Source organism: Dasypus novemcinctus, chromosome 3 (genome assembly GCF_030445035.2).
Source record: "Dasypus novemcinctus isolate mDasNov1 chromosome 3, mDasNov1.1.hap2, whole genome shotgun sequence".
Lineage (NCBI taxonomy): Eukaryota > Metazoa > Chordata > Mammalia > Cingulata > Dasypodidae > Dasypus > Dasypus novemcinctus.
The window spans coordinates 30,955,498-30,976,448 of NC_080675.1; the positions used below are offsets into that span (position 1 = coordinate 30,955,498).

The 20,951-nt window shown below is 44.0% G+C and overlaps 2 protein-coding genes across 2 annotated transcripts in view; one reads left to right on the top strand and one right to left on the bottom strand.

Annotated features, from left to right (window-relative positions):
* Positions 1 to 8,196: 8,196 nt before the first annotated feature.
* On the bottom strand, positions 8,197 to 20,940 carry LOC131278102 (serine/arginine repetitive matrix protein 1-like). Its single transcript, XM_058294918.2, has 3 exons — positions 20,921 to 20,940; positions 20,036 to 20,647; positions 8,197 to 8,434 (listed from the first exon to the last, which is right to left on the bottom strand). The coding sequence occupies exons 1-3, from the start codon at positions 20,938 to 20,940 to the stop codon at positions 8,275 to 8,277; spliced, it is 792 nt and encodes a 263-aa protein (XP_058150901.1). The 3' UTR covers positions 8,197 to 8,274.
* SPTLC2 (serine palmitoyltransferase long chain base subunit 2) overlaps positions 20,442 to 20,951 on the top strand; it is a 127,169-nt gene continuing 126,659 nt past the window's right edge. Inside the window, exon 1 of the mRNA XM_004453546.4 lies at positions 20,442 to 20,567. Within this exon, the coding sequence (XP_004453603.2) occupies positions 20,442 to 20,567 (126 nt within the window). The remainder of the gene's footprint in view (positions 20,568 to 20,951) is intronic.

Here is a 20,951-nt window from a genome sequence, read left to right on the forward strand (position 1 = left end):
AAAAATTTTTAATGTCAAAGAAAGACCACCACAGAGCCCTCCGCAAAGGAAAAGTGAATTGACTCTCTCCCAAGAGAAACAGTCAAGGGTTGGAAATGAAGTCATTCATTCAACAGCCTTTATTGACAATCCACAACTGGTAGGCTTTATGCCTAGATATTGCTGGATATTTAAAGGCAGAAACAATGCAATCTTTTCCCTTAAGATCTGGGTGAAAGAGAGATACTTCCTTGGGTCCTGGCAAGGCATGTAAAAGGCTCCTTCTTCCTCTAGCACTCCTCTCCATGGAGCAACAAGTCTCCACAGGCTCACGGGAAGTGCCTGCCCAGAGCCCTCGCCCCCCCACCATGTAGACTGTTCCCAGGACCCCAGAATTCTCTTCCCAAATGGCCCCGAGCCCACTTTTCTGAGCAGCCTCAGCCTACAGCTCATCTTCCGGCCATCGTATGCACCCTTTGGCTCAGGGTGGCTATTTGTGGGAGTGTGGACAATCTGTGTGGGCTGGAGGGCCACACATGCGTGTTCAAAGCCCCCCGTGGTATGGGGAAGAAGCAGGGATAAGGAGGGCAGGAGGATGAGCTGGGGGAGAGATGAGTTCAGCTGAGGGATGCGTTGAAGTTAATCGAGTTTCCACAGGCCATCAGGTAGTGTTTCTTTTTTCTTCACCTGCTAGTGCCTTTAGCTGTAACTAGCAAGTGTCCTTCAGCCTGATGTGAGGGGCTGATGTGAGCCATTTGGCTGTCCCCATTGCACCCCTTCTTGATTGCCCACGGACCATTAGACCCCCAACAAGACAGGTATGGCCTCACCTCTGAGCCCAGGCCTCCCTCTAGTGACCAGTCCTGGGACAACAGCCAAAGGCTCATTAACTTCTTCCTGTTGTTCTTTGCTTAGAAATCTCAAGAAAAGAAGAGCCAAACCACCCAGACTCGCCCACGCCTTCAAGGATAAGAGAAAGTTCCAGCCCCTTCACCTGGTTTACAAGGTCCTTCTCAATTTTAATCCAGTCTTCCTTCTAGTCAGAACCAGCCCTTCTCTCTCTCTTTCCCTCCTCTGTCTCTCTCACACACACAAAATCACTCTCTCCCTCTATTACCTGTTTTACCCACACACAAGTATACATTCACACTGCCAGCCCTTTTCCCTCTCTCTGTTACATACACACATACACAGTCGTCCCTCTTTTCCGTGTCCTCTACCCCACATAGGAACACTCACGTACACACCCAAACACACACACTGCCACCACCTCCCTCCACTGCCTCCAGTTCCCACACAACTCACCTCTCTGCTCTAGTCTCACCCGTGAGCTTGCCCTTCTCCGAATTTGCCACATATTTTCATGCCTCTCTTCCTTTGCTGGCAATAAACTGCCCACATTTTCCGTCAAACAAAGTTTGACTCCCTAAAGACTCACTTCCCAGCCTCTTTTTGTCTTCTCTGGCCTCCCCTGAGAGGATTAACTGACCTCCGTGGGTTCCCTTAAGCACTTTCTGTACAGAATAATCACTAACATTTACGGAGCTCTTAGTAACAAATGAAGACTCAGCAGGTATTATCTCAGTTAATCCTCATGTAACTCTACGAGCCAGGGGCTATTATTATACCCATTTTACAGATGAGAAAACTGAGAGAGAAGGGGTTAAGCCATGTGCCCCAGGCTGCAGAGACTGTAAATGGACCCCCAAGTGCTCCCTCGGGACCTCCAAGGCTCCTCAACCCGGCTCAGCTTCCTGCCTGCCTGAGAGTTCCTCCTGAGGAGCTCTTGGTTTCTGATTCCCAGCATGAAACACGATGGCCAGGTACCTGGAGCCTGGTGGATCCTCAGTTTATTTCCTGAATTGAATGGCAGGCAGGAAAGTTGTCCTTTGCTCCCTACAATTTATCTTAGGTCATTTAGGCCTGAACCCTCAGTCTAAATCTGCCATCTAAGGCTAAGTATCTCATTCTCCACCTGAAGCCAGTCAACATACTTAACAAGTGAGGGCAGAGACTGTGGCCATAGGTTAAAGGGAAAGAACATTAGGCTAAGAATAAGACATGGTGTAACTTTGGGCCAGTTGCAAAATAACTGAGCCTCAATTTCCTCACCTCTAAATTAATTCACCCCAAACCAGCCAGCATGTCAGGGTTTGTGCTGACACACCAGCTCCCCCTCAGCTAATCCTCACAGTAACTCAGCCCCAAGAGGCTGCCTTGCTGGCCCAGGCACACAGTCCCTGCTCTCTCCCCCTCCCCTATTCCTCTTCTTCTTGCCTTCCTCCCTGCCTTCCTGTCTTCCCTCATTATTCTTTTCTCTAAATTAAACAAGTTGTGCATTACATTATATTAAATTAAATTCGAGCACACGGGAAGCAGATGTGGCTCAAGCAACTGGGCTCTCGCCTACCACATGGGAGGTCCCTGGTTTAGTTCCTGGTACTTCCTAAAGAAGACAGCGAGCTGGTGTGACGGGCAGGTGTGGCAAGCTGACTCAACAAGATGACGCAACAAGAGACTTGAAGAAAAACATAATGAGAGACACAACAAAGCAGGGAATGGAGATGGCTCAAGTGGTTAGGCACCTCCCTCCCACATCAGAGGCCTGGGTTTTGGTTCCTAGAGACTCCTAAAGAAATAAGGTAGACAGACACAGAAAGTGCAAACAACGAGGGGGTGGGGAGAAATAAAAAATAAATCTAAAAAAAAAAAAAAGAGTGCATTAAATACTCTGTCTACCTGGAGCGCTCAAGCTGTGAGCCTGCCACCGCTTCTTCCTCCAAACGGAAGGACAGGATCTCTCTTTTTTTCCGATTATGAAAGTAGTACAGTTTCACTGCAAAAAATCTAGAAAGTGAGATTTGCCTGTCTACTCCAAGATAACCACTGTTTTCAATTTGACTTTTAGCATTCCAGATGTGGGTGGAGGGTGTTTAGGTTCACTTTGATCTGAATCTCTTTTCCTCCCTTTGTGTTAATGTTATTTCATCAGCCCTGGATTGAAATGATAACAAGATCTTGGTCAAGAGCCATCCAGATCTATCCCAAGAGAATTCTCTAACTTCAGTTGGGAAGGAGTAAGGCCAGACGATCTGGAAAATTTTGGTTCCAGAAAATACCTGAGCTCCTTATACCAATTAGTCCTAAAAGTTCTGTGTGGTCTTTACTAAGTCCTTGCAACCGAAGTGTCTTATACCATTCCACGGAGCAAGGCTCACACTTACTAACGCTAAGGAGCCACTGGCATGATCTTCCCCCTCCCGCTCCCGCTCCCCCCACTAATAATGAATTCTCAGGTAATTTACTGGTTTCCTTTCAGGACAAAGTGGAGGATGGCGGAGACTGGGAGGCAGGGTGGAGGAGGCCGGGAGGGGGAGGATCAGTTCAGGCAGGCATTACTGGGACAAAGGAAAAAAATTGGGACCCGAATTGGAGAATTTATATCTATGTTAATTCTTTTGAACTTGACAACTGTACTTAAGGTGGTTAAATAAATTATCTCTGTTTTTAGGAATATACAGGGCAGTATTAAGTGTGCACAGATATCTATGTATCTTTTTAAAAAGTGAAAAAAAAAACGTGTTCATGGGGCATGATGTATATAATCTGTTCCAAAGTGTTTAGAAAATAGACGGATGGATGGATAGATGGATTGATAGAATGATACAACAAATATGACAAAATGTTATGAGTTGGTAGGTCTGGGCATCTGGGTAGGGTGTATGTTGGAGTTTTCTGTATAGGTTTTGTATTATTTTGCAAATGTACTATACGTTTGAAAGAATTAAAAAAATATAACAAAATATCACTTCGCATCTGCTAGAATAGCTATTATCTGAAAAAATGGAAAATAGCTAGTGTCGATGAGGATACAGAGAAATAAATGGGAACCCTTGTACATAGTTTGCGGGGATGTAAAATGGTGCAGCCTCTGTGCAAAACAGTTTAGCAGTTCTTCAGAAAGCTGTGATAGAATACTGTGCAACCCATCAATCCCACAATGGAAGCCCGGAGATTAGAAGACGAGAGAAAGAGAAAAGCCATTTCTTCCTCTCTCCCTCTACGTTGGCAACATGTTTAGCAGCAGCTACACTTCCTCCACGTATTCATGGCTTCTGTTGGGTAGGCCCACCATGGTTCCAACTTCTACCAGCTGACCCTCACCCCAGACTCCAGTAAACACATCTACCCTCTTTGCTCTTCCAGCCTCGGGGAATTGGTGTCCTACTGCTCTGGCTAATTTCTGGACTGTCTTGCTGTCCTCTGTGGGCTTCTCAGCTTTTTTATCACCAGTTTCCTGCATTAAGCTCCCTCAGTTTCAATTGCTCATAATGGTTTCTCTTTTCCTGATTGGGCCCTGAATGATTCATCGCATCATTCTTAGGGACATTCCATGGGCTGCGACATATCCAGTCACTGGTTATACAGCACACCCTAAAATTAGGCTCATCCAAGTTTGAATCCTGACTAGCTGTGCTCATGTCATGAAGTCTCAGTTGCCCCATCTGCAAAATGTGGGTTATAACACTAACATCTATCCCACTGAGGAAACATAACACCCAGTGTTAGCTAATATGAGGGGAAGGATAGGGGCTGGTGAGAAGGCGACATTGTCGACCATCTTTAGCAGAGTGAACTCATAATTAAAGTATGCATATCAGTCCTCTAACAGCATTGGCAGCCTCTATGCACAGCATCCTAAAAACTTGTTTATATTTCCCACAATGCCCTGCACAGTGCTTAATACAAGGGAGAGTCTCAGAAAGTCAGGTTGTTGCTGATTCCATAATTACCAGAGAACAGTTTACATTAGGCCTACCCTTTATTCTGTACTGCCTAAAGCTGGCCCTGATCTTGCTCTGTAGCCACAGAACTCAAGGTCTGCTGTATCCTCTCTCCCTTCACCACCCCACAAGCCCTCAGAGTTTAAGACTTTCATAAGTAGCTGAAAACCTAAAGAACTGCTAAGATCTCTAGGCCAGAGGTCAGTCAGTAAACTTTTTGGGCCAGGCCATAATGTCACAATTGTAAGTATTCTGTTTTGCCTTTGTGTGAAAGTGGCCATAAATGAATGGGTGTGGCTGTGTACCAATAAAACTTTATCGGTGGTCATTTGGATTCTATGATTTTCATGTGTCATAAAAAACTATTCCTCTTTTGATTTTTTTTAACCATTTAAAAATGTAAAAACCATTCTTAGCTTGTGGGCTGGCTGTACAAAAACAGGTGATGAGCAGAATTTGGCCTTGTGGGGTATAGTTTGCCAACCCCCACACTAGACATTTTAGTGTTGGCTTTTACTCAAGTTTCTGGGCTTCTTTCTGTTTCCTGCTTTCCTTCCTTCCTTGCTGTGTCATCTTGACTAGGTCATTTAGCCTCTCTAGGCCTCAGTTCTTTACCAGTAACCCAGGAGTGGCAGTATAGGAGTGGTTTCAAATCCCACTCTTCAGTGAGGACGGGGTGGAGGAAAGGGCAGGAGGGAGCAACTGTTCATTTTGTTATTGTTGTTATTGTTAATCTATGTTGTTTGTTTAGACATCAGATAAAATTTCACTTGAAGAAAGAGTTCTCTCCTACAAAAAAGTTTGGGAAATTACTGATTAATCCTTTGGTAAAAAACATTTTCCCTGCCTCCTCACTCTCTAGCAGCACAAAACAAATCTATCAGTAGCCATTCGCAGGGCAGAGGCCAGAACAGTGGTGTACATAAAAGTCACTTTCTTCTTGAGCACCCCCTTATTGGAGAAGCAATGCATTTGCGAATGTCTCCGGTCCTTTCTTTAAGTTACAAAATTCCATTCATTCATTAAAGAAATACTTTGAGCACTGCTGTGTGCAGAGTACTGAGCTGAAGGTTTTGCAGTGAGCAAAACGGCTATGGTCCCTTCACAGTGGGGTAGGAGAAGGTGCATGGGCCTGGGCCGTGACGGGGGAACTACGGTGAGGGCGGGCGGCCGGAGAGTTAGATTCAAACAGTCCCCAGCTCCTGCGTTCCCAGAATTGTCCAACGGTTACTCCAAAGCCCCTGCTATCTTGCATCCCCGACTTCCTTCCGGTGCCCGCGCCAAACACACCCTCCAGACTTCCGGAACTCCGGCCCTTTACAGAAGAGTTCTGCCAAGCATCTCTGCCAGGGCATCAGTTCCCGGCACGCAGGGGAGAAGGAAAAGAGATTGGAAATCACACCCTCCCCTTGCACTGACCCCAGCTCGCGCCCGCGCTTCTCGGAAATGCTCCGCGCCCCACCCCCAGCGGCCATCGGATCCCGGGTCCTTGTCAGGGGCGGCCACACGGGAACTCGCCTCCAGTTCAGTTTTCTGATCTCGGAAGGGAACCGTATCAAGGCTGGCCCAGTGTGTTCCAGTGACCTGTTCTAGAGAGAAACGTTGCCGCGGCGATTGCCAGGAAACGCACAGAAACACACTTTCTATTTGGGATTTCAGCCTGAACTAACCAGATGTCGTTATTTAACTCTTTTTTGGGGGGGAGGGGGGTGCGGGAGGTTAAGGAGTGGTCTAATTCTACCCTATATTTTCTCAGTGACAATTTTATTTCCCTAGTCGATTGAATTTTGTCATCCTTTCTGAGGAATTTCTCAGCTGCCTTGTGGGATTTATTTGTTAACCCCTCTGGTCTTTTGCACCTTCTGTTGGAATCTGACCATCTTTCTCAGGCGGAACCGCCCCCTAACATTTTTAACATATTCAGCCTAAATCTTAACGTCTTTTCCTTTTTCCCCCTCACCCAATGTGGTAGATGCTTTAGGAGCCTCTTCAGCCTATAACTCCCCTTTCTCTGGGAACCACCCCACCCCCACCCCTGCCCCTGGTCAGTCACGTTTGAGCACGTCTCTAATCTCATGGTATTGCTAACTGGGCCAGGGTATACATGACTCACAACTGGGTCAAGCATGTTCTCTCTTGGACTTTGGAAATGGGGCTCGAGATGCCGTTGCAGCATAAGCTGGTCTGGCATATAAGTGTTGAAATAGTGACGCCTGTCTGTAGAGGCAGAGTAAAGAATGATGCACATTTTCAGGGGAAAGCCAGAGGTGAGGCTCAAAGACAAAGTAATTTCTTAGGTTGGGAACAGCTTTCAAGTTCCTGTTTTCTGACCTTTGTGAGGAGCTGCGCTTGGGCACCATGAGAGACACAATGGATGTATTATAATTCTGTATGAGTTAGGATGTTGTGGTAATTTGGAGCTGTATGTACCCCCAGAAAAACATGTTCTTAAATTTAATCCATTCCTGTCTGTGTAAACCCATCGTAAGTAGGACCTTTTGATGAGGCAATTTTGGTTAAGGTGTGACCCAACTCAATCAGGATGGGTCTTAATCCTATTACTGGAGTCCTTTAGAAGAGAATGAAATTCAGCTAGAGAGAAAGAAAGCCACAGGAAACAGGAAGCAGACATTCAATAGAACCAGGAAGACAATGGAGAGGCCAGTCAGAGAAGCTAAGGACCAAGGATTACCAGCAGCCAGGTCCTATAATGCCACAGTCATAGGGAGAAATCATCACCCTGATGATGCTTTAGTGGATTCCCTGGGATTTTCTATATACAAGATCATGTCATCTGCAGATAGAAATGATTTTAATTTTTCATTAAAAGCTGCATGCCTTTTATTTCTTTTTCTTGCTTAATTGTCCTGGCTACATGTTCAAGTGCAAAGAGTGAACATCCTTGTCTTTCCCCCTATCTTAGAAGGAAAGAATAGAGTCTTACACCATTTAGTAAGATATTAGCTGTGGGTTTGTTTTGTTTTGCTTTGGTTTGATTTTTTTATGGATATCCCTGATCAGGTTGAGGAAGTTCTAGTCTATTCCTAGTTTCCTGAGTGTTTTATCACGAAAGTGTTGGATTTTGTCAAACGCTTTTCCTACATCTATTGAAATGGCCCTCTACATCTTGTCCTGTCTTCTGTTAATATGGCATATTACATTGTTTTTCAGATGTTAAAGCAAACTTGCAGTCCCACTTTGTCATTATTTTAAAAACATTTATAAATGGACTATAAACATTTATAATTGGAAAGTACTGAAAATTAGGAAGACATTGAATCATCCACAACCTGAAGTGTCCAGACAGGATAGTGGAGTCTGATTCTTTGGGATATCAATGAAAGAAAGGAAAAGATTCATAAATAACCCCAAACATTAAGTGAGCATGTTTCATGGACTCCTGCTTAGGATGAGAAAAGAAACACAAATGGGTACACCAATACCTTGAAGATGAAATGGCACATATTGAGTGCCACATCTCATCACGGACTGCAGAATGGCCACTGCTCCTCTAAGGTCCTGGCACCAGAAATAACAAGCTGGCTAGTTGGTTGTCTGCCCAAACGCCAGGCTGTTTTATATCTTTGTGATGACTCATATTGTTGTTGTCTTTTGCCCCAAATTCTCTTCCCATCTTTCTTTCACTGTTCTTTTTCCCCTGGTTATTATTCCTGGAAGGATAGACATCAAAATACAATATTAGTGTTTACATTTTCTTTCTTTTTTTTCCCCTATATTATTTTTAGTTTTTCCTACATTAAATACATGTGGCTTTTTGTAATAGAAAAAAAAGTTATTCAAAGAATATTCCACTCACAGGTATTTAACCAAGAGAAATGAGAGCCTGGTCCATGCAAAGATTTGTACAATAATATTCATAACATTTTATTTGTAATAGCTCAAAACTGGAAGCAACCCAAACGTCCATCATCAGGAAAATGGATAAACAAACTATTATACAGCTATACACTAAAAATTTCTCAGCAACAAAAAGTAATGAACTGGCGGCGAACGTGGCCCAGTGGTTAGGGTTTCCATCTACCACATGGGAGGTACACGGTTCAAACCCCGGGCCTCGTTGACCCGTGTGGAGTTGGCCCACGCGCAGTGCTGATGCGTGCAAGGAGTGCTGCGTAGGGGAGCCCACGCGCAAGGAGTGCACCCCATAAGGAGAGCCGCCCAGCGCAAAAGAAAGTGCAGCCTGCCCAAGAATAGTGCCGCACACACGGAGAGCTGACACAATAAGATGACACAACGAAAAGAAACACAGATTCCCGTGCTGCTGATGACAACAGAAGCGGACAAGGAAGACGCAGCAAATAGACAGAGAGAACAGACAACTGGGGTGGGGGGAGGGGAGAGAAATAAATAAATAAATAAATCTTTAAAAAAAGTAATGAACTATTGATACAAAGAATAACGGGTGAGTCTCAAAATACTTTCCTTCTGAAATGCTTTCCTTCTAAGATAGAGAACAAGACAAGAATGTCGCTCTTGCCACATCTATTCAGAATTGTACTAGAACTTCTAGTCATGACAGTTAAGCAAGAAAAAGAAATATTAATAAAAGGCATCCATATTAGAAATGAAGAAGTAAAATTATCTCTATTCACAGATGATATGATTATATATAGAAAATCTCAAGGTATCCACTAAAAAACAATTACAATTAGAAAGAAGTCAGACAAAGAAGGGAACATACCATATTATTCAATTTATATAAAATTCTAGAGAATTTGTATGCAAACTAATCTATATGCAAGGTCTTGGGGTGAGGGAGGGATAGTAAGGAAAGAAGGGATTCCCAAGGGGCACTAGGAATCTTTTGAGGATGCAAAAGTTCATTATTTTAATGGTAGAGATGGTTTCACAGATTTATCCATATGTCAAATTTCCTCAAATCATATACTTTGAATAGTTGCACTTTAGTTAATGTCAATTATAACTCAGTGCTGAAAAAAAGAGTCTACTGTAAGACTGTAATATGGTGCTTTAGGTTCCAATTTTTTAAAAATGTTAACTTGCGTAAAAAATTAAAGGGGATTTCTTGATTAAGCATAACTGAAAATTCCAGATACAGGCTTCAGACATGGTTTGATCAGAGCCCCATTTCCATGTGCCTGAGAGCCACTCTCTGCGCCCTACCTGATGTTGGCTTCATCCTTTGGCAGTTTACCTTGTGGCAGTAGTTGCAGGGCTCACAACCATATACCTCAGCTTCCAGGAGAACAGAGAAGTTTTGTTTCCCCAACCATTGAAACAAAGTCTTGAGTCTTTCCATGATTGAATCAACTAAGCTCATGCATCTGTCTTTGAACAATCACTGTGGAAAAGGCCGGGGCAATAGAGTCAATCCAACTCTAACTATGTGACTACTAACTAGTGAAGGCATAGTGGAATGGATGATGGAGAAGCAAGCTGCAGAAATGTGGTCTATAGACTGGCAGATTAGGTTGGTCATCATGGGGAGAAGCTGGTTGGGATGGAAATAGGTGACTCAAAAGTTATTTCTGGCTTAAAATGTGTTATTCATGTAAAAATGAATACTGTGTTAATTTTTAAATTTTTTTATTCCCTCCCCTCCCCCATAGCTTCCTTATCTGTTTGCTTGTTGTTTTTGCTCATTGTTTGCTCTCATTGTCTGCTTGTTGTTTTTTGCTTGTTGTCTGTTTGTTTTTTTTCTTTAGGAGGCACCAGGAACCAAACCTAGGGCCTCCCATGTGGGAGGTGGGTGCTCAACTGCTTGAGCCACATCTATTCCCTGCTCATTTGTTTTTGCTTGTTGTCTGCTTGTTGTTTTTTTGTTGTCTGCTCATTGTTTTTGCTTGATGTCTGCTAATTGTCTGCTTGTGATTTATCTTCTTTAGGAGGCTCTAGGAACCAAACCCAGGACTTCCCGTGTGAGAGGTGGGCACTCAACTGCTTGAGCCACATGTGCTCCCAGAGTACTATATTTTGAAATATAAGAGTCTCAGGGTATTAAAGCAGGTGCAAAAACATTTCTTTTCCTGTTAACTCTTTTGGGTTCCAATGCACCTGCCACTGCTTGTTCTAATTACTGTACTTTACAGGACATCCATTGAAAGGACTATACTGTGACTTTGAAGTCATCCTGGGAACAGAAAGGACAGAAAACCATTCTTCTAGATATAGGTAAAGATGGCTCCCCATGATATCAGGCACCAGGGTTTTGGTGGTGGGGAGAAGTTAGTACAAGGTAAGAAAAATTATGGGAAAAGTTAAGAAAAGATTGTTGGGGAGTAGATGTAGCTCAGTGGTTGAGTGCCTACTCCCCATGAATGAGGTCCAGGGTTCAATCCCCTGTAACTTCCTAAAGAAAAAAAAAATCTTGTGGATAGGGAAAAGACCACTTATTGGGTCTTTAAAAAAATTATTGTGATAAAACATATATAAGATATATATGAGCATTGGTGTACAAGTATCTGTTGGAGTTCTTGTTTTCAAACCTTTGGGAGTAGATGCTAGGAGTGAAATTGCCAGGTCATAAGGTAATTCTATGTTTAACTCTTTGAGGAACTGGCAAACTGTTTTCCACAGCAGCTGCACTATTTTACATTCCCATCAGCAATGCACAAGAGTTCCAGTTTCTATACATCCACACATTTGTGGGTTTTTTGTTTTGTTTTGGACAATAGCCATCCTAAAGGTTGTGAAGTGGTATATCCAAAATGCCATTTTGAAGGTAAACTATTTTGTCCAAGAATATGTAGTATTGCCAAGTAAATATAAGAGAGTGATGGGAACAAGCAGTTTCCCTTTAAAGCTGTTTTGTTTAAATATGCAGGGAAGCAGACTTGGCCCAATGGATAGGGCTTCCACCTACCACATGGGAGGTCCGCGGTTCAAACCCCGGGCCTCCTTGACCCTTGTGCAGCTGGCCCATGCGCAGTGCTGATGCGCACAAGGAGTGCTGTGCCACACAGGGGTATCCCCTGCGTAGGGGAGCCCCACGTGCAAGGAATGCACCCCGTAAGGAGAGTCACCCAGAAAGAAAGTGCAGCCTGCCCAAGTATGGCGCCGCACACATGGAGAGCTGACACAACAAGATGACACAACAAAAAGAAACACAGATTCCCGGTGCTGCTGATAAGGATAGAAGCAGTCACAGAAGAACACACAGCGAATGGACACAGAGAGCACACAGCGGGGGGTGGGGGGAAAGGGGAGAGAAATAAATAAAAAATAAATCTTTAAAAATAAAAAAATAAAAAAATATGCAAGTCCCATCACTGCATAGAATGTATATGGCGTATTGACAGCATGCACTTTCATATTGAGCATATTTTTAAAGCATTTTTTTTGTTAGGCATAATTTACATAGGTAACTTAAAGTTGACAATATTTAACATATTCAGAGCTGGTATAGTTGTCTATGAGTCCTTTTTCTTTATTCTCATTAGTGCTTTCTTGGAGAGTAAACTGTCTGCCTTTAGAGGTGGGATTTCTATTTTTCTGTTACAACCACATACAGAATTATGCCTTTAATTGCTTTGGGGTCATGACGTTAATGAAGATGAAGATAAGACATCAGTTGCCTTAATAAGTTATTTGGGGTAAACCTTGGAGGTAGAATCTAAATGAATATTCCTAAAATATTAAGAGGCATTCCTACCTTCTCTTTATTATCATGATATTTGAGATGATCGGTGTAAGGAATATCAGTTGTTTATGTCTGCCCAGCACCCCTTTTTCTGGTAACAGTACCCATCTCTTCCATTTGAGAAACCATTCTCCCATTCTCAGAGCCTGTGGCTCAGAATTGGGGGACTGCTTGGGCATGGGATTCTGGCCTGGCCAATCAATTCAACACTGGAACTCCAATAAAGAGACACTCTCTCCCAGCTGTCCAAGAGCAAGCCTGCCTGCCAGGAGCCATCTCTGCCCTCACATGATGGTAGCCTATCTAGGAATGAAGCCAACTCAAAGAGGCTCTGAGCCAAGGATGGAGATGACATCATTTGAATTCCTGGATCAAGTCAGATCTACCACCTTGTCTTTTGGTTATGTGAGACAATAAATTCCCTCTATGCTTAATCCAATTTGCATTCAGGTTCAAAAACTTACAATTCAAGAGTCTTAACTAATTCCACCACCATCATAATTGTTACCAGCATCCCCATTCCTCTTCCCCCTTTCTGAAGCCAAGAAGCAGAAGTCCACTTCCTGAAGCAGAGGCTCTGATGATTGCTGCAATCAGTAGGATGAATACCCACAGGAAGCCCAGGTGGTGTTGCAGTGTAACGGTTGAGTAGGAGGCTCCAAGTTGGTTCAAGGGCAGAAGAAACACAGTGGCAGAAGAAACACAGTGGCAGAAACTTGCTTTTGAGACACAGGCTTTAGGAGCCTATTCCTGGAGGGTTCCTCTGTCTTATCTCAGAGCACCTATTGCAAATGCCTTGTTAGACACAGAATAAAATCACTCTACTGGATGTTCAGCAGACACCCTGTAAGCGTATAATCATGAACCATCATTCCATTTAAAGCTTTGTATTTGCATGCAATCATTCCTCTAAAAAGCTCTGACCTCAGGATAAAAATCAATTTCTAAACTTATCCCAGGCCTTAGTTTTGTGGATGGAAATATACAAATATTTGCATTTTCCAGCAAAAGCAGGTACAGAAACTTAGGAAGAGAAGTAGACTCTTTCAAACATTGTATTCGAGTAGAAATAAACAAAAAGAGAAATATTAGACCCATTTCTTGTAAATCAAGACTGTAAACTCCAGGAGAGCAGAGGGCATGTCCCTTTCCGTTTATCATTATGTTCATAGTGGCCCCATGTTGCCCAACAAAAATATTTATTGGGTGACTGACCAAAAAGAAAAGTGAATGAATGAAGCATGGAAATAGTTTCAAACTTGTAGGATACTTGCAAAAATAATGCAAACTCCATAAAGACAACTTAAACATGTCCCTAACCTCCCAGATATTTGCTGTGTGTACTTTTGTGTCTGCTTGTCTTCTCTTTTAGGCAGCACCGGGAACCAAACCTAGGACCTTCTGGAGTGGGAGAGAGGCCCTCAATCTCTTGTGCCACCTCAGCCCCCTAGTCTGCTGTGTCTCTTATTGTCTCTCCTTTGTGTCTCTTTTTGTTGCATCATCTTACTGCACCAGCTCTCCACTCGGGCCAGCTCGCCACACAGGCCACCTTGCCTTCACCAGGAGGCCCCAGGAATCAAACCCTGGACCTCCCATATGGTAGATGGGAACCCAATTGCTTGAGCCACATCTGCTTCCCTAAACAAATCAATTCTATAGATACTTATTAATAAAGCATACAATTCATCCAAAGTGTACAATCAATGGTATTTGGTATAATCACATAGTTGTACATTCATCACTTCAATCATTACTAGAGCGTTTTCAGTATTTCAATTATAATAAACAAAAAACAGACAAGAAAATTCTTCACCTCTCAATTTCTTTATACTTTACCTGCTTTACATAGCTGCTATTTTTGGCTACTCTTGCACAATTATCTATTTATTAAGCACTTTTATTAAGATATATTCACAGGGAAACGGACTTGGCCCAGTGGTTAGGGCGTCCGTCTACCACATGGGAGGTCCGCGGTTCAAACCCCGGGCCTCCTTGACCTGTGTGGAGCTGGCCCATGCGCAGTGCTGATGCGCGCAAGGAGTGCCCTGCCACGCAGGGGTGTCCCCCGCGTAGGGGAGCCCCATGCGCAAGGAGTGCGCCCCGTAAGGAGAAGCCGCCCGGCGAGAAAGAAAGTGCAGTGTGCCCAGGAATGGCGCCGCCCACACTTCCTGTGCCGCTGACGAAGACGACAGAAGCGGACAAAGAAACAAGATGCAGCAAATAGACACAGAGAACAGACAACTGGGGGGGGAATTAAATAAATAAATAAATCTTAAAAAAAAAAAGATATATTCACATACCATATGATCTATCCAAAGTGTATAATCAGTGGCTTTTATGCATTCATTACCACAAAAAATTATAGAACATTTTCATTACTCCAAAAGGAAAAATTCCACTCCTTAGCAGTCTTTCCCCAGTCGTACATAACCACTAATCTAATTTCATTTTTATAAATTTATTTATATTTACGTTTTATATAATTGAAATCATGCAATATGTAGTACTTTGTGTTTGGTTTCTTTCACTTAGCATAATGATTTTTTTGTCTGATATTAATATCTTATAGCATTAACATACATTTGTTCACTTTCAAAGAAGGATGGTATTATATATGCAATTTTACCCATATTTATATTTCACATGTGTTTTTACTATGCTATACAGTTCCATGTCACATTTTTTAGCTATCCTTTTAATAATATATATGATCTTAGACTTTCCTTTTAAACCACTTACATACCACCCAGTGGTACTGATAGTTACAAACATTATGTTGGTTTTCACCTTTGTATTCATTTCCAAAGATTAACATACAGCATTTTTATATCAACTCTGCAAAGTTAACCGTCAGCTTTCCATTCTCTAATATCGTTTTGTTTTCTTGTGACCCACATTCAAGTTATTAACTTCATGAGATTACACAATGTATTTAGTTCATAGTAGCACAATCATACAGTATTTGTCTTTTTGTGCCTGGTTTTCTTCACTCAACATAATGTCCTCCAGGTTCATCCATGTTGTCATATGCTTCACGACTTCAGTTCTTCTTACAGCTGCATAATATTCCATTGTGTGAATACACCACATTTTGTTTATCCATTCATTGGTTGATGGACATCTGGGCTGTTTTCAACTTTTGGCAATCATGAATAGTGTTGCTATGAACCTCGGTGTACAGATGTCTATTCATGTCACTGCTCTCAATTCTTCTGGATATATACCCAGTAGTGGTATCTTGTTACAAAGTCTTTTTCATTTTAAAGATTTTGTTTATTTATTTATTATTTCTCCCCACCCCCTTGTTGTTTGCACTTGCTGAGTCTGTTTTTGTGTGCTGGTCTTCCTTGTTTAGGAGGGAACTGAACCTGGGAACTCCCATGTGGGAGGGAAGCACCCAATTGCTTGAGCCACCTCTGCTGCCTGCTTTGCTGTATCCCCCATTATGTTTTCCTCCTTGTGTCTTTTCTAGCATCATCTTGTTGTGTCAGCTCGCTGTGTTGTTTGTCTTCTTTAGGAGGCACTGTGAACCAAACCCAGGACCTCCCATGTAGTAGGTAGGAGCTCAGTTGCTTCAGCCACATCCACTTCCCTTGCATAGCCTTTTAGAATGCTCTATCAGAAGCCTCCTCCTTAGCGCTCACTCCAAGCTGTTATTATACTTTCCATTCCCAGGCATTTTTCTCCCTGTAATGGGCACTCATAGGACTTTCTCTCCTTCTGCTGCAATGATTTCTCCTTCTCTGTAACTGATTCCTCACACCCAGGTGTTGGCCTTGGGCTTCTGGCCACTGTTGATCAGGGGTTAGATCATCTGACCCCAGCAGGACCAATCACATTCCTCTTTTCTGGGAATTTAGAAGTTTGACTTGAGGGATGTGAAAACTGTAGGTTGCTGAAGGCTAAGCCTCTGAAGTGGTTTGGTGCTAAGAAGAAGGTCTATAATTTTCTGTTGCTGTGGTTTGTCCTGGGTCGCAATACTTTCTCATGTTCAGGAAAGTTGCAGTAAATTTCCCTCTCTTACTTATGGTTTCTAATATTGGTGTCTGTTATTTGCAACCAATAGAACCTTAACTAATACCATCTCCATGTGATATAAGGTTCATTGGGGGCAGGACCATATTTTCATTCACTCTCCCATTTATTCATTCACCATTTACTGAGCACTTAACTATGTTCCAGGCACTGTGCTAGGTACTGGGAAACCAAAGATGAATTAGATAATGCCCTGAACTCAAGTAGCTTCTCTAGTTGGGAATATAAATGTGTTCAATCAATCAATCATTCTGTTTACAAATTATTCATTCACTTAATTAATAGTAGCAATACTTTTTTAGTATAATGTGACAGGCCCTAGGGACTAAACACTTTTCATATTTAATTCCCACAACAACTCTAAGAGGTGGATATCTCATTTTACAGATGAAGTAACAGGCACAGAGAGCTCAGGCAACTTTCCCTAAGTCACAAAGGTTACCAAGTGCTGGGGCTGGGGCTGCAATCCAGGTTTGTCTGACTACAAAGCTCTTGCTTGTAACTACTACCTTTCAACATAAAGAATCCCACAGCAATGTGACACATGCTCACATAGATGTGTATAAAGTTCACAGAGAAGAAAGTCACTAATTTTGTGGGCAGGTTGAAATTCAAGAAATGCTTCAGGGTTAAGGTTGTTTGAGCAATTTTGAAGGAAGAGAAGAGGTGTTTCCCTGATACTTAGGAGAGAACTTTACATATGAACTCAGCAAAATGATGAAATGACACATGCATCTGGAAGGAGTTATCTTCCTAGTTACAAGGAGCTTGGGTGTGTTTCCTACTGCCTTCTGAGGCATCCACTGATTTAGCAGTGGCATGGTGATAATCAGATCATCTGTGTATTATATTGCTGAAGCTCACAAAATCCCTGTAAGGTAAGTAGTACAGGTATTAACTTTGTAAGATGGGTGAGGAAACCAAGAATGAGAGGTTGCATGACTTATCTAAGATCTTACAGGGTGAGTAAGTGGCAGAACAAGACAAGAACCTGATATCCTGCCTTCAGGAGGGAGGGAGGGACTGGCTAACAGAATTCCTCCAAGCTAGCCAGCCTCCTTCGCTCTTGGGCTCCCGTTCAGCGCTTTGCTCGTTCCTGCTTCTGCAGCTTAGCTTCTGAAGGTTCCTTCCTCTGGAACACTCTGCTCTTCCTTCTCATTTTCAGTTCTCCAAATTCTGCTCATCCTTCAAAATCAAGCCCATTCTATATTTTCCTCCCAAGTCTTCTCCAAATTCATTCAGGCCACTACTGAAGCATCAGAGTCAAATCCTTTAGGCCTGTTTCCAACCAAATTTCTGCAGGATATTTAGAATGTCCAGACTTATCACTGCCATACAGCTTCCCTCATTAGAACTCTGCCACCTAATTTCTCCAACCTTCTGTTGACCTGTTATTGTTGTTTACTTTATATGTACACATCCTGTCTCTCACTGGAAAGTAAGCTTTCTCAGGGTTAAACTATGTGCTCCTTTGTAGCCTCAAACATCTATTATAGACCTATGTACACTTTGGGATCATAGTGTTTGTTGACCCAAAGAGGTTATCTGTTGTTCTTCCTACCTGCTCTTAGATTGTTCTACTTCTACATCATGCAAAACTGATACCTAGGGAACGCCCTTTCTAAAGCTCTCCAAATAAAAATAATGCAGATGGGTTCGATACCTAGGGCCTCTTGGTGAAGGCAGGTTGGCCCATGTGGCAAGCTGGCCCACATGGAGTGCTGCCTTGTGCAGGAGTGCTGCCCCGTGCAGGAGTGCTACCATGTGCAGGAGTGCTGGTCCACGCAGAGAGCTGGTACAGCAAGATGACACAACAAAATAGACACAGAGGACAGATAATAAGAAACGCAGCAGACCAGGGAGCTGAGGTGGCGTGAGAGAATGATCACCTCTTTCCCACTCCAGAAAATCCCAGGATCGGTTTCCAGAGCTGCCTAATGAGAATACAAGCAGACACAGAAGAACACACAACGAATGACACAGAGCAGACAATGGAGGGAAGGGGGAGAAATAAATAAATAAATAAATAAATAAATAAATCTTAGAAAAGAATGCAGAGGCTTTCATAGGCACATTCAGCAATTACTAATAACTAACACAATTAATGCTTAGTAATAGTCAGTTCCTGTGGAAAATAAACTACATATATTAACTCACTCAATCTTAACAACTATCATCCCCATTTAACAAATGAAAACACTTAGAGGTCACTCAGTAAGCTGAGCAGTCAGGGGGACCATCTGACTCCAGAGTCCTAACCCTAACTATGACACTAAATTCTGGTAAGGAAGTGATAGTAGACCCAGTTCTACTATAGGAAGTGTAGACCCAGTTCCTTTCTAACTCCTAAGGGAAGACAGAACTAAAGAGGTGAGAAAAGAATGCCTATTGGGCAGCTTGCATACGCTAGTTATTGTGATAGGTGTACACAATGCATTATTAATAAGATTCTTGCGGGCGGCAGACTTGGCCCAGTGGTTAGGGCGTCCGTCTACCACATGGGAGGTCCGCGGTTCAAACCCCAGGCCTCCTTGACCCTTGTGGAGCTGGCCCACACGCAGTGCTGATGCGCGCAAGGAGTGCCCTGCCACGCATGGGTGTCCCCCGCGTAGGGGAGCCCCACACACAAGGAGTGCGCCCCGTAAGGAGAGCCGAAAGAAAGTGCAGCCTGCCCAGGAATGGTGCCACACACACAGTTGACAGAAGATGACGCAACAAAAAGAAACACAGATTCCCATGCCGCCGACAACAACAGAAGACTCAGCAAATAGACACAGAGAACAGACAACCGGGGTGGGGGGGGGGGGGAGGGGAGAGAAAGAAATACATAAACAAATCTTAAAAAAAAAAGAAAACATATAGTGTAATTTTAAAAAAAAGATTCTTGCAATGACTTTTATGAAGCAAAAAGTATTAATTCCACTTTACAGATGAAGAAACTGATTCCCAATGTAGTTAAATGCTCAAGGTTTAGCTTCCAGTTATTGGCAAAGTTGGAACTAGACCAGAGAAGTACTCCTTAAAGGAGATCGGACAGAAAACCCTGACAGGGAAAACCGTGAAAGACAAAGAGACATCTGAATCATTACTTATGAAATGTGTTAATTTATCTAAGGAATGTGTGGTGCATATTTTATTTATTTATTTTTTTCAAAATTTTTACATAATTTTAATTATTCTTTTACACTGAACAGTTCTGAACAGTGCATGCTGACTAAATTATTGCATAATTATCATCTTTTAATTTCTGGCTGGACAAGTTTCTTGTCCTGGCACTTCAAAGACCTTTTGAAGAATGAAGAAAAGCAAGTAATTAAGTAATAATCGGAAGAAATGTGTGGTGCATGTTGAAGAATTATAAGAGAATGTCAAAAAGGCTAGTCTATAAAGATCCACAGAGGAATTAGCTAATTAAATAAAGGCGCTGTCTGTCTTGGGCTGAGATTCAAAATCGAGAACCTCCCGGGGGACAAGAGCGCCACCAATCCACGAGAACCAGGGAACTCATTCGAGACTTAGGCTCAGCCTCCTTTTTTTTCCCTCGTGACCTAATTGGCTACTTCTTCTTGAATCCCGCCTCCTCCCCAGCATGGACCATTAAACAGTTAAGCCTTACCCACGACCCGGCAGGCGCCTCCAATCAGGTGCCAGGCCCTCAGTCCCTCCAGAGAAGCTCCCTGTAGCCGGGCGAGTCGCTGTATTCTCGCCCGTGATTGGCCAGACAGCAGCCGGGGTACGCCTCCTTCTCGTCCAGATTGGCCCGCGGTGCGTAGGTCCACTTCCCCTCTTGGTGCGCCCACACCCTGGTTCCCCCTTCGCGGCGGAGCCTTGGGCGAGCCGCGTCCTCTGAGGGAGGGCGCCCCCACCCCATGTGACGGCCCGGCCGGGAATTGGCGGAGGCGCTGCAGCCATTTCCGGTTTCGGGTAGGTGGGTGGGGTGCGGAGCGGGACTCGGAGCTGTCGCCGCCGCCGCCGCCGCCGCCGCCTACGGAGCGTACCTTGCGCCTGGTGCTGCCGGGACGATGCGGCCGGGACCAGGAGGCTGCTGCTGCCGCCGCCCAGCGCGGGCGAACGGCTGCGTGGCGAACGGGGAGGTGCGGAACGGGTACGTGAGGAGCAGCGCCGCGGCCGCCGCCGCTGCCGGCCAGGTACGGCGGGACCGCGCGGCCGGGCGGGGGGCCGGGACGCCGCGAGCCGGCGGCAGGGCGGGCGAGGTCGTGGTGGCCGCCTGCGGGCGCAGGCGGGCGCTGAGCGCGGCTCAGGTGTGCGGGCTCAAGGGCGGCTCAGAGGCTTTCTCACCTCTGTGAGCCTGTCGGTCTTCTTCCCTCCCCTGGAGACTTGGGCTCTGCTCACGGTCCCGGGTACCTTCCTCGACCTCATCCGGCCAGAAGTGCGCGGAGGCCGTGAGTGAGAGTGACCCCTTGGACCCCAGTAGGCTCCACTTAAGGGCTCTTGGTTTTTTTTCCCCGAGGCTCCTTCCTCAAATCCTCGTAGTAGTTACTTCCGCTTAGAGTCCTGCATCCGTCCAAGGA

Excerpts from the sequence above, each read along its gene's own strand:
- LOC131278102 (XM_058294918.2), bottom strand. The coding sequence starts at position 20,940 with ATGCAGGACTCTAAGCGGAA. Across the intron at positions 20,648-20,920 it reads ATGCAGGACTCTAAGCGGAA|GCGGCCACCACGACCTCGCC; the intron begins GTAACTACTACG and ends CTGCGCCCGCAG. Across the intron at positions 8,435-20,035 it reads AGGCGCCTGCCGGGTCGTGG|GAATAATAACCAGGGGAAAA; the intron begins GTAAGGCTTAAC and ends CTATCCTTCCAG.